The 14,956-nt window shown below is 36.6% G+C and overlaps 1 protein-coding gene across 1 annotated transcript in view; it reads right to left on the bottom strand.

The window, feature by feature from the left end:
* Positions 1-14,956, bottom strand: part of LOC129535269 (WD repeat-containing protein 44) — a 90,915-nt gene that overhangs the window by 24,963 nt on the left and 50,996 nt on the right. Inside the window, exons 8-12 of the mRNA XM_055393961.2 lie at positions 14,545-14,628; positions 9,677-9,783; positions 8,538-8,689; positions 6,230-6,368; positions 4,704-4,768 (exon numbers count right to left, since the gene is read on the bottom strand). Of these exons, the coding sequence (XP_055249936.2) occupies positions 4,704-4,768; positions 6,230-6,368; positions 8,538-8,689; positions 9,677-9,783; positions 14,545-14,628 (547 nt within the window). The remainder of the gene's footprint in view (positions 1-4,703; positions 4,769-6,229; positions 6,369-8,537; positions 8,690-9,676; positions 9,784-14,544; positions 14,629-14,956) is intronic.

The raw sequence follows: 14,956 nt of genomic DNA, 5'->3' as shown, positions 1-14,956 counted from the left end.
ATTTTTAATAAAATACTGCATGTGTACAATTTCACAAAAATTTCCTCTCAGTTTCTTACAGTTAAGTCCTTTCATCCAAGTTTTAGACTCCAATGATTTTGAAGGGGATCAGAATGTCACCCCAAAACATGCCCCTTTGCCTAAGGATTATTTTGAGCTGAAGGCAACTGAGAAGAAACAGAGACAAGAAAAAACACCTGCCCTCCTCCTTTCTATCTGAAAGCAGAGCATAAAATGCCCTTTGTGAAGGTGTCTCCCCCTCACCTCTCCCTTACCAGGAAGAAAAGAATCAATCTTATCTACCTAAACAGAATCTTAGTAAATAACCTTTACCTTCCATTAGTTTCCCCAACAGATTTACCTTCTCACAATTTACTGCCCCTAAAAGCCTAAACTCCTTTTTCTTTATCTTGTCATTTTTCCACTAACTTCTTGCTCTTTGTTAAAATGATATATAAGCTCCTGTGTATAACAGCTTTTTGGGGTCTTCACTCTTTCCCTAGGAAGGCCTCCATATACATACATAATAAACTGTCTCTTCTCTTAATCTGTCTTTTGTCAGATTATTTCACAGATCCCAGCCACAGAAAGTAAGATGGTAGAGGAAATTTTTTCCTCCCCTACAATCTATTCTCAAAAATTCTAAGCAGAAATTAAATGCTGTAACACCCATATTGGTATTCCACTAATCAAGTGCACCAAACATAAATAGATTTATCCAAGAGAAACATTAATTTTTAGGCAAACATCATACTTACAACTTCTAGTGTCAAGAAGAAATTTTACATGACTGTAGCATAATGGAGCAAACTAAACACACCCCTCTTCCTTTCTTCCTTATGTTTACTGAGCTACTTTCAGAAATCAATAGAAACAGAGTATAAAAGCCAGAATTCTAGGCTTGGCATGATCAATGAGTAGGTGAGTGATGTTGGGTATGTCACTCTGTATGCCCAACTGTATAATAAGTACTTTTTTGGACTCTATTTTACATGGATGCTAAGAAGGCAAGAGTCTATAAGAGATGTAAGTCTATATTTATCTCAAAAGAGATAAAATATAAGATATCACTATCATGAGAAAAAAGAAAAAAAGAACACACATATAAGGGAGATAAACTTCACTGTGCTTACTGTGCCTCACTGCAGCAAGTAATAGGTTCAAAGATAATACTAGATATCAAACTCCAAAGGCACAGAGGCTTCATTTAACTGTCTCCATATATAATGACAGACATGAAAGAAATCACAAAGAATCTTTTCCTGAAAATAACAGATATAAATGAAACTCAACTACTCCAGAAAAAAAAGAGTTGAGTACTTAGGGCATCAGTACTTTTTGGGTCAAAGAACTACTATGTTCATTTCCCACCCTCCCCCACAACCCGCCCCCCACAACCCAGCTGCACTGCACAGCATGTAGGATCTTAGTTACCCAACCAGGGACTGAACCCTTTGTCTCCTACAGTGGAAGTGTGGCATCCCAACCACTGGACTGCCAGGAAAGTCTCTATGCTCCTCATTTAATAGGTCTTCTATTCAAACAATGTTGGGAGTTACTTAGGGATTTGGCGGGGGGGTGGGGGTAGGAATGGAAGTAGTTAATAATCTGTAAGTAGTATTGTTAAAATAAGATAATATAAGATGGTACAAATAGTCCCTGTTTTTAACAGTAATCAAGACCTGGAAACTTTACTGTGAATTAAACTAATAAAATCAAATCCTTTTCCCCTAAAGCAAAGTAGTTAAAATTTTTACCACTACATTAGTTAGTGAAGGCTTTATGGAGGAAATGGGCCTTGAAGAACAGGCAAGTTTAAAGTAGAAAAAAAAAGGGAGATTGCAGGCATCCGGATAAGGGAATACAAATGAATGAAAGGCAGAGAAGTGGTAATTTAACACAGATTTAGGCCTGCGGCAGTCAGGAATGGGGTTAGGTTCAAGGATACTAAGATCTGTGATACACAGATATTTGCCTTCAATTGGTTCTGAGCCTAGCCAGAGGGACAAACTGCCAAGGAAGACACAGTAAGTAATATCAATGTCAAAGTACATATGACATACTGTCAGAACACAAGTGAGGAACAATTTTGCTTGCATGACTCTGGGAAAATAATAAGAGAAGATATTTTAGGCTGAATCTTGAAGGATAAGTAGGGTTTTGCTCTGTAAGGAAAGGTGATAGGAAGGGAATTCCTGGCAAAGCAAATGACATGAATGAAGACATGAAAGTGAGTGTTTAGGGTACAGACCTACGCCTGGCCTAGCAAGTAGGATGCAGAGATACTAGGAAATTAGTACTGAGTTAAAAAGGTAAGAAGAGGTAATATCAGGAAGGATGGTGACAAGGAGCCACTAGACGATTTTAAATCACAAAATGATACAGTCAAGTCTGGAATTCCCTGATGGTCCAGTGGTTAGGACTCCTTGCTTCCAAAGCAGGGGCCACAGGTTCCATTCGCAAGCCTTGTGGTCTGGCAAAAAAAAAAAATCTAGTGGCAGTAGAGACCATAGACAGAAAACCCAATTAGGAGGCTACAGCAAGCATCTAAATAAGTATCAAGGGTCAAGATGATGTGAGTGATGAGGTGACAAAAAGAAAAAGTAATAGAGTGTTTCTAACTGAATTAAAAAGGTAACTTATGGATGTTGATGCTATTAAAGATGGCTCAAAAGAGCAGAAGCAGGTTGTGGGTAGATAATAATAAAAAACATTTTCATGAATGATCATTAATATCTAACCAGCTGCTCAAGTCAGACACATGGGAATCATCCCATGCTACTCATTTTTTGCCCCAGGTAGTGAGTTAACAATTCTTTCTTTTATATTTCTCAAATTCAGCTCCTCTTTATGGTTTCTAGACTCATTGCTATCATAATCTACCATAATTGAAGTACTCATTTCTTTATGAAGTTGCTGCTGCTGCTGCTAAGTCACTTCAGTAGTGTCCGACTCTGTGTGACCCCATAGATGGCAGCCCACCAGGGTCCCCCATCTCTGGGATTCTCCAGGCGAGAGCCTCGTAAATGGTCTCCCTGTCTCTAGCCTGGAACCTCCATCCAATCTGTCTTTTACACTGCTACCAGAATGCTCTTTCCAAAACAAAAATCTAAACATTTTAACTCAGTTTCTGATCTAAACCACTCAAAGCCCATCCTTCCCCAATACCTTGAGGATAAAGTTCATGTCTTGGTTTAACATAAAACACCACTTAAAATCCCAATCCTGTCTACCTTTCCTACAACACCCACACATGCAGCCTTTGGTCCAGCAAGGTAGTACCTTTAACATGCCATGCTGTTTTAGCCTACATGCCTTTGCACTTGCTATCTGCTCTGATACTCCCCTTCCTTCCTTGTCTTACATAATTGACTCCTCATTCAAAAGCCTCCAGGGAGCTTTTCCTGACACCCTGATTCATAAGGCTAACTTGTATATTTGTGTAGTATCTTTGATAGAGTATTACCATCAAATACTATAACTGTAGGTATATCTATTTCACTAGTCAGCAAGATCCCTGAGGCCAGAAAATAAGTTTCCTTTGATTTTGCAGAATCTAGCAGTGTGTGGAACATGTAACAGACACTCAAAAAACATTTGTTGAGGGAGTATAGTTAATTGACGTGCTTAAAGAACATGTAGGTGGAGAGAGCCTTTATATATTGTTATGTGAAAAGGGCAGCATGCACAATAAGATTTCATTGTTGTTTAAAAAACATAAAGCTCTTGAAAGAAAACAAGAATTTTGGAGCCAAAGCCAGTTCAGGATTGGAGGTAGTGAGTGAATATCTTAACTGAGAAGGGACAAAGGACAAAACTCAAGAGAAACAGCAATACTTAAGGGGGTGGAAGAGGAAGAGACAGCAGGGGTATAGGAAGAGAACAAGGAAGAACAGAACCACGGAAAGCTGAGGGGAGTATGTTTAGAGTAGGGAAAAATTAGTGTCAAATACTATAGAGCTAATGAAATCCCAGGAAAATACTACTGAACAGGTGAACATTTTAGGTTCTCTTTGTTAACATCACCTTTGCCTCACTCAATACATAAGCACCACAGGGGACAGCTTAGAATAATACTTCGCATTCAGCCTTTTAGTTTAAAACTGGTTATATTTAACTTTCCAGCTCTGAGACCAAATGAAAATCATTAAGATATTTTAAACTACCTGACACTGGGATAAAGCATTTACTAAACCAAGAAGATGGAAAAATTAAGATATTTCAGTATCTATTTTTTCTTTTCTTAGTTACTTCTTACTCAGGTATCCGTTACTTTTATTATTTTAAAAATATCTAGGGACTTCCCTGATGGGCCAGTGTCTAAGACACAGTGCTTCCACTGAAGGGGGAACAGGTTCAATCCCTGGTCAGGGAACTAAGATTTCACATGCTGTGTGGTGTGGGCAAAAAATAGGAAAAAAATTTTAAATAAAGTATCTCACATGGATTTGAGGGGAGGGAATTTTTTTTTTGTTTAGATTTACATTAGTATGGTAACTTGAGTAATATTAGTTACTGACTGACAACGTTTAACCATCACAATTTTTCATTTACTAATTCTAACAGAAGGAATTCTCATTTCTAATGCATCTCAATTTTAAGTGCTTTCATGAATCTGTAATATCTGATAAACAATAAAGTACTTTATGGTAAAAAAAAAATCATAGCATGTAACAATAGTAACCATAAAATAATGAACATACCCCTGTATCTGTATCAGATTTTGATGAATTTAGACTTTCCTGAGAAGGTGATGGGGACACACGTCCTAAAATGACATAACAATTGTAAAAAGGCACGTATGTATATACAACTGTATATACACACACACACACAGAAAACATCAATCACAAATAATAATACAGTACCTACTTAAAAGTCATAGAATGTATCATTCTAGAAAAATGTATTTTTCTAAACAAGCAAAGCATTAACTCTTAGGCACCAAAGTATTTGTTTTTATTATTTTTATATAGAATCTTTATAAATTGGCTTAACCACATCTCCAATTTAATAAAACATTGTTATATCCTCATTATTCATTGTGAAGACATTCTTGTCAATCAGAACAATTAGCAAGACGAACAATAAAGGGGCAAAAAGTGTCTGGTCTGGATTAAATCTCAATGGCCACTGAAAATAGTCTTTCTGCTCTAGGTAGGGCAAGAAAAGAAATGCATAATAATTCAGTTCAGTTCAGTTCAGTCGCTCAGTCGTGTCCGACTCTCTGTGACCCCATGAATCACAGCACGCCAGGCCTCCCTGTCCATCACCAACTCCCGGAGTTCACTCAAACTCATGTCCACAGAGTTGGTGATGCCATCCAGCCATCTCATTCTCTGTCGTCCTGATGCTAAAGCATAATAATTACTTTCCGTCAACTCATTATCATCTCAGATTACGCTATTATAACATATTGCAAACAAGCTCATGGGGCTACTAAAGGATATGGGCCCCGCTGGCCAGTTTAGTGGCTCTCCCTAGATTTCTATGGTCCTCAAACTACTGCTTCAACTATATTCTATACTCCTGCCCATGGTCACCTCTATTCTTCTTTCTCCCATATCTTAACTTCATGTATTCAGCCTTGGATGATTGGATAGCAAGAGGTTTGTGGTGAAAATGTACTGCAGTTAAATAATGACAATAATTACAAGAAAAGAATCCTATAAACTTAAAGCTCCTAAAACATCAATTCTAAACACTTGGCTGATAACATAATACAGAAATATCTTACATAGTTGTAATCATGTGTAGACACATCATATTCTGGGGTTTCTCTTTTCCAGTTAGCCTAGTTTCATACTCTTTGATGTACTGACAAATCACATTTACTTTCCATGGCTTATGTTTCCTTAATCATTCTTTACTTATTAGATGTATGTATTATTCTCATTCTTTTTCTAGATTAATCACACATTTCATTTTAACCTAGGATAGAACTGAAAGCTACCAGGGGAAAGCAAACAACCTTGTCCTCAATAGTTCATGAATTTAACTCTGCAGTATACCTGATAAGAGATAAAGTCAAAAACTTTGTGGTAGTATTTTTCACTGGGTTTAGATGCTTTTTGCTGTTGACTTCTGTCTTACTTTTAGGTTTGCAGCTTTTATGGAAAGTAGTGGCTACTGCAAATGACTGCTAGATAAGAGGGCATTATTATACCTAAAATGTAAAAACGCCAGATGTCTCTGGATTTTTTAAACCCCACCAATAAAGGAAAAATACCTTCTGTATTGTATTTCATTCGCATATTGTTGAAATAGTCAAAAGCATTTTTTAAAGCCCATATTCTCACTACATTGTCTTGTCCAGCAGAGGCAAGTAATCTGCCACAGTGAGAAAATTTCATGGTCCACACAGCTCCCTATAAAAACAAAGGAAGGTTAAAAGTTCAAAAGTTGAGACATTATTTTTCAGCCAAAAAAACACTTTATATTATAAGTTGTATGCCAAATTATACATAAAGTCCCTGCATATGAACAAGTTCCATTCCAAAAGTGCCTTCATAAATCCAATTTGTTCTTAAGTCCAACAAAGTTAGCTTAGGTACCCAACTAACACAATAGGCTATATAGTACTGTACTGCAATAGATTTATGATACTTTTCAAACAAATAATACACAAACATAAAAAATTAAGACATTTTTAATCTTACAGTACAGCACCTTGAAAAGTACAGTAGTACCAGCTATATCACCACAGCTTTTATATTTGCTTACAGACATGCTGGGCTTGAAATAAGGACACTGTAACTACTGTACTCTATACAGTACTATAAAGTACACAAAAGCACAGCCACTTGCAGAGGATGCATACATGTGACCATGTATGCCAGACACGTGAACTAACTTACGTGACTGGACATGTGAGCGCAGGTTCGCATCTTTGAAAGTTCTCAGGTTGAAAGTTTGTATGTAAGGGACTTATAGTATACTAAAATAATGCTCACATACTAGCACCACTTAAAGCCAACAGTCCAGTGGTGCTATAATACCACAAAAGGGGCTTTTAGAAGACAGTGGAAAGACAGCTGAGTTGCAGTTTGCTATAATGTAAACTAACAACTTCAAGACCCATATATTGTCCACATATTAATGGAAATGGGAGATCTGAGGTGGCCAGAAACCTTCACTGTAAAAGTACAAATCCTAGTTTGGGGTCTTAGTCTCCTAGCTGAACATGACAGTAAGTGGGATAGGAGGGGGCACAGCCCTGAGATTAGCAGTAACAATTCCTGATAAGGGCTGAGGGAAGAATAAGGTGCACCTTAGCAGTAACCCTCACAGCACTGGGCATTTGGAAGTGTTGGAATGGTGTGGTCTCATTCCGTTTTTCTCCCAGAAAAAAAGTTTTGTAGTATGTTGCTAAAATTCCCAGACAGCCAGTACCGAAAAGAGTGGGGAAGTATATGGGGGAAAGCAATAAAGAATGTGAATCCTTAAATTGGAAAGGTCAAATCACAAATAATCTTATAACCACTATTAAATTGATAACATGCATCTATGCAGATCAAAAAGATCATCCAAGTTAGAGGTAACAGTTTATTTACTGTAATATTCATTTCCACAAAATTCCCACAAAAATGTTAAGAAATTTGTCATTTGGAGCTTATTGTCATGAGACTTTAACTTAAAACTGGAAATACTGAAAGAGACTCAATACAGTGCAAGAAAATTCATCAGATTCCTTAAGGAACTTACTATAAACAACTCAAGCTTTTTAAAAACTTTTATTTTATTGAAGTGTAGCTGATTTACAATGCTGTGTTAATTTCTGCCATATAGCACAGTGATTCAGTTGTAAATATAATACATATTCTTTTTCATACTCTTTTCCATTATAGTTTATCACAGGAGAGTGAATATAGTTCCCTATGCTCTACAACTCTAACGTTTTATGTGTCGATTATAAGCATCAAAGTAAATTCAAATCTGGTTGCCACCTGATATGTACAAGCCAACTTTTAGATTTAAAAATGTAAACAGATAAGTAGATTCCCTGGTCAAAGACCCACAGCATCACTTACCCAGTTCTGAGTTTACTATACTCTTCCCTGTGTTTCTAGCATTTTCAGGGGGTAACTGTGATGTACTTTGTGAACTTGACATCTTAAGACATTTTAAGACAACCTGTACCTCTACCTCTCTCTTTGCTCTTTCACTTCACAAAATATACCGAGCTTCTGAAATATTTGTATAAATTATTTAAAATATACCAGGGAACATTTTAAACATTGTTCAAAGTGACAGATCACCCTTAATTGCTTTTAAGTTGGTAACTTTCTTTGGTAAAAGGAAGTTTACATAGCTATCTTAATGATACAGGCCTAGAGTTTACTTATAAGTCACTTCTTGAACAACAATTCAGAGATGGACTCTGCATTACTTATTCATTAAATCATATTAATATCAATTCACTCTTCATGGCTCAGGCTAGCAAAATTATATACATAAGAAGATATCAGCTTTATAGAGCCAAATTATTTCTCTCAATGAAAACAGAATCAATCCTAAAAAATAAAAAGGTTGCTTACCATATGTTCACCACTAAGATCTTGTACCACTTTGATCTGATCAAAATCGTAAGGTCCTTTGAAGCCATGTGCTGCTTTGAATTTAACTGGTCTTGTGTATGGCATTCCTTCATCATCACTTGATGAAGGATCATCTTGATCAGTATGAAAAACTGAATAGAAAAGCAATAGAAAGCATCACTAGCTAATGTAGATATTGCTACAATCATATTTTCATATCTACTGTTTACCAAGAAGATTCATTAATTGGAAAAGCAAAATCTGTCTACTACTAAATAGCATATTGGTTTAGCAGCATGGAGTCTGGTAGTACCAGACTACCTGGGTCCAAATTCAGCTCTGTCATTTATTATCTATGTGACTATGGGCAAGGTATTCAACCTTTCTGTGCCTCAGTTTTCCTATCTATAAAATGGGATAATAGTGGTATCCCCGCTGTACTCAGTCATGGGGGTTTTCCTGGTGGCTCAGTGGTAAAGAACCTGCCTGCAATGCAGGAGACACGGGTTCAATCCCTGAGTTGGGAAGATCCTCTGGAGAAGGAAATGGCAACACACTGCAGTATTCTTGCCTGGGAAAACCCATGAACAGAGGAGCCTGGTGGGCCACAGTCCACAGAGTCACAGAGTCATATATGACTTAGTGACTAAACAACAATAATGGTACTAACTTCATACACTTTTTAAGAGGAGTAAATGAGCTAATACAGGTGAAAGTGCTGAGAACAGTGTTTGGCACAGAATAAATACTATATAAGTCCTTATTAAATAAAACAAATGAATACAGTTATAACAAGGGCACAGGAAGTTAAGGTGCAGAAATTCAGAAAATCTACCTAATTTTGAGAATATTTATAAACACTAGTCTTACAAAACTAATTTACAACTGATTATTGAACAATCAGCTCTTCCAAGTTGCCACAGTCACAAAATATGTACAAATTCATGTTTAAGATAAATAAATTTTTCTTTCCACTCATAAAATTGATAGTGAGAGTAACATGATTTATTGAAGTGCTAAGATAAAAGCTATAAAGATTTATTAATGTCAATAAAACAGAATGTTTCTTAAACTACAGGCTAAACTTAAATGACTACAAATCAATTAAATATTCAGTTGAAGGGTTCTATTTCCCTTACCTTCATCTCTAACACTTTTAACTTTATTTACAGCACGTTCACCATATTCCTCAGCAAGGTGCTTCGCTCTCTTTACTGATTTTCCTAGGAACTTCTTTAGTTGAGTCCTTACCAAAAACGTCAAAAAAAAAAAAAAAGAAACCAACCCAGATTACTTCTTATTAACTCAACTAACTGTAAAAGTTCAACAATTCACAGATAATCTCATGAGCTGTGACTGGTAAAGTGTATCATTTTGAAATAATTCCTTTTTTATATAAATAGTAGGTGTTTAATTTCCCAAATCCCTTGTTCTATGGAATAAATATACTCAAATCAATATGGCTACAAAGGAAATATAGGCAGTTCTCCCCAATGACAGTATCATATTCTCTACAGCATTATAATGTCACTAGAGGAAAACATAGGTAGAACACTCTTTGGCATAAATTGCAGCACTATCTTTTTGGATTTAACTCCTGGAGTAATGAAAATAAAAACAAAAAAATGGGATCTAATTAAACTTAAAAGCTTTTGCATAGCAAAGGAAATCATAAACAAAACAAAAGACAACCCACAGAATGGGAGAAAATATTTGCAAATGAAGTGACCAGCAAGGGACTAATCTCCAAAATATAAAAAACAGCTCCTGACAGCTGAATATCAAAAAAACAAAAACCAAACAATCCGATTAAAAATGAGCAGAAGATCTAAATATTCCTCCAAAGAAGACATACAGATGGCAAAAAAGCAGACAGAAAGATGCTCAACATCCCTAATTATTAGAGAAATGTAAATCAAAATTACAATGAGGCATCACCTCACACCAGCCAGAATGGTCATCACCAGAAAGTCTACAAACAGTAAATGCTGGAGAGGGTAGGACAAAAAGGGAAACCTCCCACATGTTGGTGGGAATTTAAATTGGTAAAACCACTATGGAGAACAGTATGGAGATTCCTTAAAAAAATAAAAAAAGAACTACCATATGGTCCAGCGATCCCACTCCTCTGGGCATATATCTGGAGAAAAGCACACTTTGAAAAGATACATGCACCCCCAATGTACATTACTCACAATAGCCAAGACATGGAAGCAACCTAAATGTCCATCAACAAAGGAATGAATAAAGAAGATGAGGTACATATATACAAAGGAATATTACTCAGTTATAAAAAAGAATGAAATAATGAGATTTGTAGCAACATGGATAGACCTAGAGGTTATCATACATAAGTGAAGTAAGTCAGACAAACACAAATATCACATGTTATCACTTACATGTGGGATCTAAAGAAATGATACAAATGAACTTATTTACAAAACAGAAACATACTCACAGACTTCAAAAACAAACTTACAGTTACCAAAGGGGAAAGGTGGAGGGGGGAGATAAATTAGGAATTTGGGATTGACATATACATACTACTGTATATAAAATAGACAATCAACAAGGATCTACAGTATAGCACAGGAAATCCTATTCAATATTCTCTAATAACTTATATGGGAAAAGAATCTGAAAAAGAATGGATATAGCACATGCATAACTGAATCACTTTGTTGTACAACAGTCAAGCTAACATGATATTGTAAATCAACTATACTCTAATATAAAATAAAAATTAAAGTTATTATAAAATAGTGGCTATATTCCCCATGCTGTACAATATATCCTTGTAGATTATTTTATATATAGCAGTGTGTATCTCTTAATCTCCTACCCCTATCTTGCCTCTCCCTTTTTCCCTCTCCCCACTGGTAACCACTAGTTTCTATCTGTGATACAGAGACTAAATACATACAGAAATTAAAAACAGATAAACCATTTTAAAAATCACAGTAAAGTTATATTTTTCTGGTTAACTATAGGTTTACTACTACTATAAGCAAGAAAGCAGGTATTTTAGCCATTTTGTATGAGACCATCTCTAAAATACATACATTTGTGCCTTCTTTAATGGCACTTAATGCTCAATAAACTTCTTTAATAAATAAGGTCAGTTACCATCTTTACTATTCTTTAATACACCAAGGCTTCTCAAATGATTGCAAGTGGGCCATAATAATGGTTCCCCTTTCAGTCTTCAAGGCAATAGCGTAGGGCCCAGAGAAGCCAGAACCCTGGGGCAGTCTCTTCTGGCCATCAGCTGCCTCATCAGCTTACCCCAGGATTCAGTGCAAATAATACCATGTTCTGAACATCATGATGTGAGAAGAAGTTGAAAGCACTGCCATGTGGAATGGCTGAGCAATATATGAGTCCTTTTTATCATTTTCCTGATTCTTCTCTTGCAATCAGAGTATTCTCTGACATTCTTATGTGCTAACTTATATCTGTCACGGTTTGATGCTTCTATTTTGCTCTGAGATCAAATATCAGATGACCAGACTTTTCAAAATTATGTAAAAAGTATAAAGATTTTCAATAAACCTGAGGAGCTTTTCTTTTTAAAAAATAATGAGCTTTACTGCAGAGAGCACTCTCTTTCCTAGATGTCTATACGTCTCCTGAATAATTCTAATTATACAGTCCTTAATAGTTGTCACTGCTAGACAGCCAAGGTCCAGATGGCTGAAGTGTTATCATATACCTCCACTGTGGGCATACCTTTTCTAAAAAAATCTCAGTGCTTTCTTTGCTATACTTTCCACATAAGGAAAAGATCAGACTTGAGTAGAGAACTCGCTTTGGCCTTAGATTAAAATTATTGCCAATTAAAGGACTTTCAGATGTACAAGCTAGATTAAGAAAAGGCAAAAGAACCAGAGATCAAATTGCCAATATCCACTGGATCATAGAAAAAGCAAGGAAATTCCAGAAAAACACCTATTTCTGATTCATTGACGACACTAAAGCCTTTGACTGTGTATCACAACGAATTGCGGAAAATTCTTAGAGACGGGAACACCAAACCACCTTACCTGTCTCCTGAGAAACCTACATGCAGGTAAAATGCAAAGTGAGAACTGGACATGGAACAATGGACAGTTCAAAATTGGGAAACAAGTAGGTCAAGGCTGTATATTATCACCCTGTTTATTTAACTTGCATGCAGAATACATCATGAAAAATGCCTGCCAGGCTGGATGAATCACAAGCTGGAATCGAAATTGCGAGGAGAAATATCAATAATCTCAGATAGGCAGATGACACCACCCTAATGGCAGAAAGCGAAGAACTAAAGAGACTCTTGATGAAGGTGAAAGAGGAGAGTGAAAAAGTTGGCTTTAAACTCAACATTCAAAAAATGAAGATCACGGCATCCAGTCCCATCACTTCATGACAAACAGATGGGGAGACAATGGAAACAATGACAGACTTTATTTTCTCGGGCTCCAAAAATCACTGCAGACAGTGACTGCAGCTATAAAATTATAAGACGCTTGCTCCTTGGAAGAAAAGCTGTGACAACCCTAGGCAGTGTATTTAAAAGCAGAGATATCACTTTGCCAACAAAGGTCCATATAGTCACAGCTATGGTTTTTCCAGTAGTCACGTATGGATGTGAGACTTGGATCATAAAGAAAGCTGAGCACCAAAGAATTGATGCTTTCCAACTGTGGTGCTGGAGAAGACTCTTGAGAGTCCCTTGGCCAGCAAGGAGATCAAACCAGTCAATCCTAAAGGAAATCAGTCCTGAATATTTATTGGAAGGACTGATGCCGAAGCTGAAGCTCCGATACTTTAGCCACCACTCATTTAAAAAGACCCTGATGCTGGGAATGACTGAGGGCAGGAGAAGGGTGTGACAGAGGATGAGATGGTTGGATGGCATCCTCGTCTCAATGGACATGAATTTGAGCAAACTCTGGGAGATAATGAAGGACAGGGAAGCTTGGCATGTTGCAGTCCATGGGGTCGCAAAGAGTCAGACACAACTGAGTGACTGACTGAACAAGGGATTTGTGTATAATCAAGGAAATCCTACATGTCTACCACGTGCTAGATTTTTATACAGGAAAAAAGAATGGTATGATCAAAATCCTTTTGCAACATATTGTTGTTGTTCAGTCATTCAGTCACATCTGACTCTTTGTGACCCCACGGACTGCAGCATGCCAGGCTTCCCTGTCCTTCACCATCTCCTGAAGCCTGCTTAATCTCATGTCCACTGAGTAGGTGATGCCATCCAACCATCTCATCCTCTGTTGTCCCCTTCTCCTGCCTTCAATCTTTCCCAGCATCAGGGTCTTTTCAAATGAGTCAGTTCTTCGCATCAGGTAGCCAAAGTACTGCAGCTTCAGCATTAGTCCTTTCAATGAATATTCAGGATTGATTTCCTTTATGATTGACTGGTTTGATCTCCCTGCAGTCCAAAGGACTCTCAAGAATCTTCTCCAACACGACAGTTCAAAAGCATCAATTCTTATGGTTTAGTTGTTTAACATGTATTTATTTTATTTTTTGAATCAGAAAACAATTTAAGATAATATAAATAGCAAATGTATGGTATATAGACTATAGCTGTCATTGAAATTGAGAACAGGAAAACCTTTACTATGAACTGGAGTGGTCAGGAAGAGTCTCATGTAGTTGAGTTTAGAAAGACAAATAGGATTTGGAGAGATGATGTGTAATGGAAAAAGCAACTTCACGAACAATGATGTTCTTCTACCAACACTTCTGGTACCTATCATCAGAAAAATAATATAAGCATGAAGCAAAATATATTGATCATTTACTGTATATCAGATGCTATAAAAATGACCAAGATAGCCTCAAGGAACGCATAATCCACCGCCTGAGAGCAGGGAGTGGTGGTGGTAGATGGACAAACTGGCCAGAGCATAAATTTAAAATAGTATGACAGTTCTCATATATAAAATACACACACACACACACATAGTAATAGAAGCCTGAAATGAAGAAATTGGATGTAACTCACGTTTTCTGTTTTAACCGTCCACCATCAGTATCTGTTTGTTGAGACTGTAACTTCTCTTCATCGTCTGACTGTGCTGCATCATTACTACAAGAAGAAGTCATTTTAAAAGAAGCCGTATCTCAAAACTTCTCAAAATTCTCTATGTATACTTACTATGCAATTAACTAATCATTGTTAAGAAAAAGATGTTTACATGCTTTATGTAAGTTTAATTTAAATGACCCTGAGAATTAAAAGACTTGAAAGATGGTACAATGCATAAAACATAAACAAATGCAATTCAGGAATTTATGAAAACACTAACACAAAAAAGGCATTGTGCTGGATAAAACATGCTATGCAGAAATGACAAATCAACTTGTAAATATCTCCCTCCTTACTTATCAGGCACATCATGTGAAAGCTTTGGTTT

The sequence above is a fragment of the Moschus berezovskii genome, chromosome X (genome assembly GCF_049115385.1).
Source record: "Moschus berezovskii isolate FMDL1 chromosome X, NW_MosBer_1.0, whole genome shotgun sequence".
NCBI lineage: Eukaryota > Metazoa > Chordata > Mammalia > Artiodactyla > Moschidae > Moschus > Moschus berezovskii.
The sequence above is the reverse complement of the archived record's forward strand: the minus strand, read 5'-3'. Positions and strand labels throughout refer to the sequence as shown.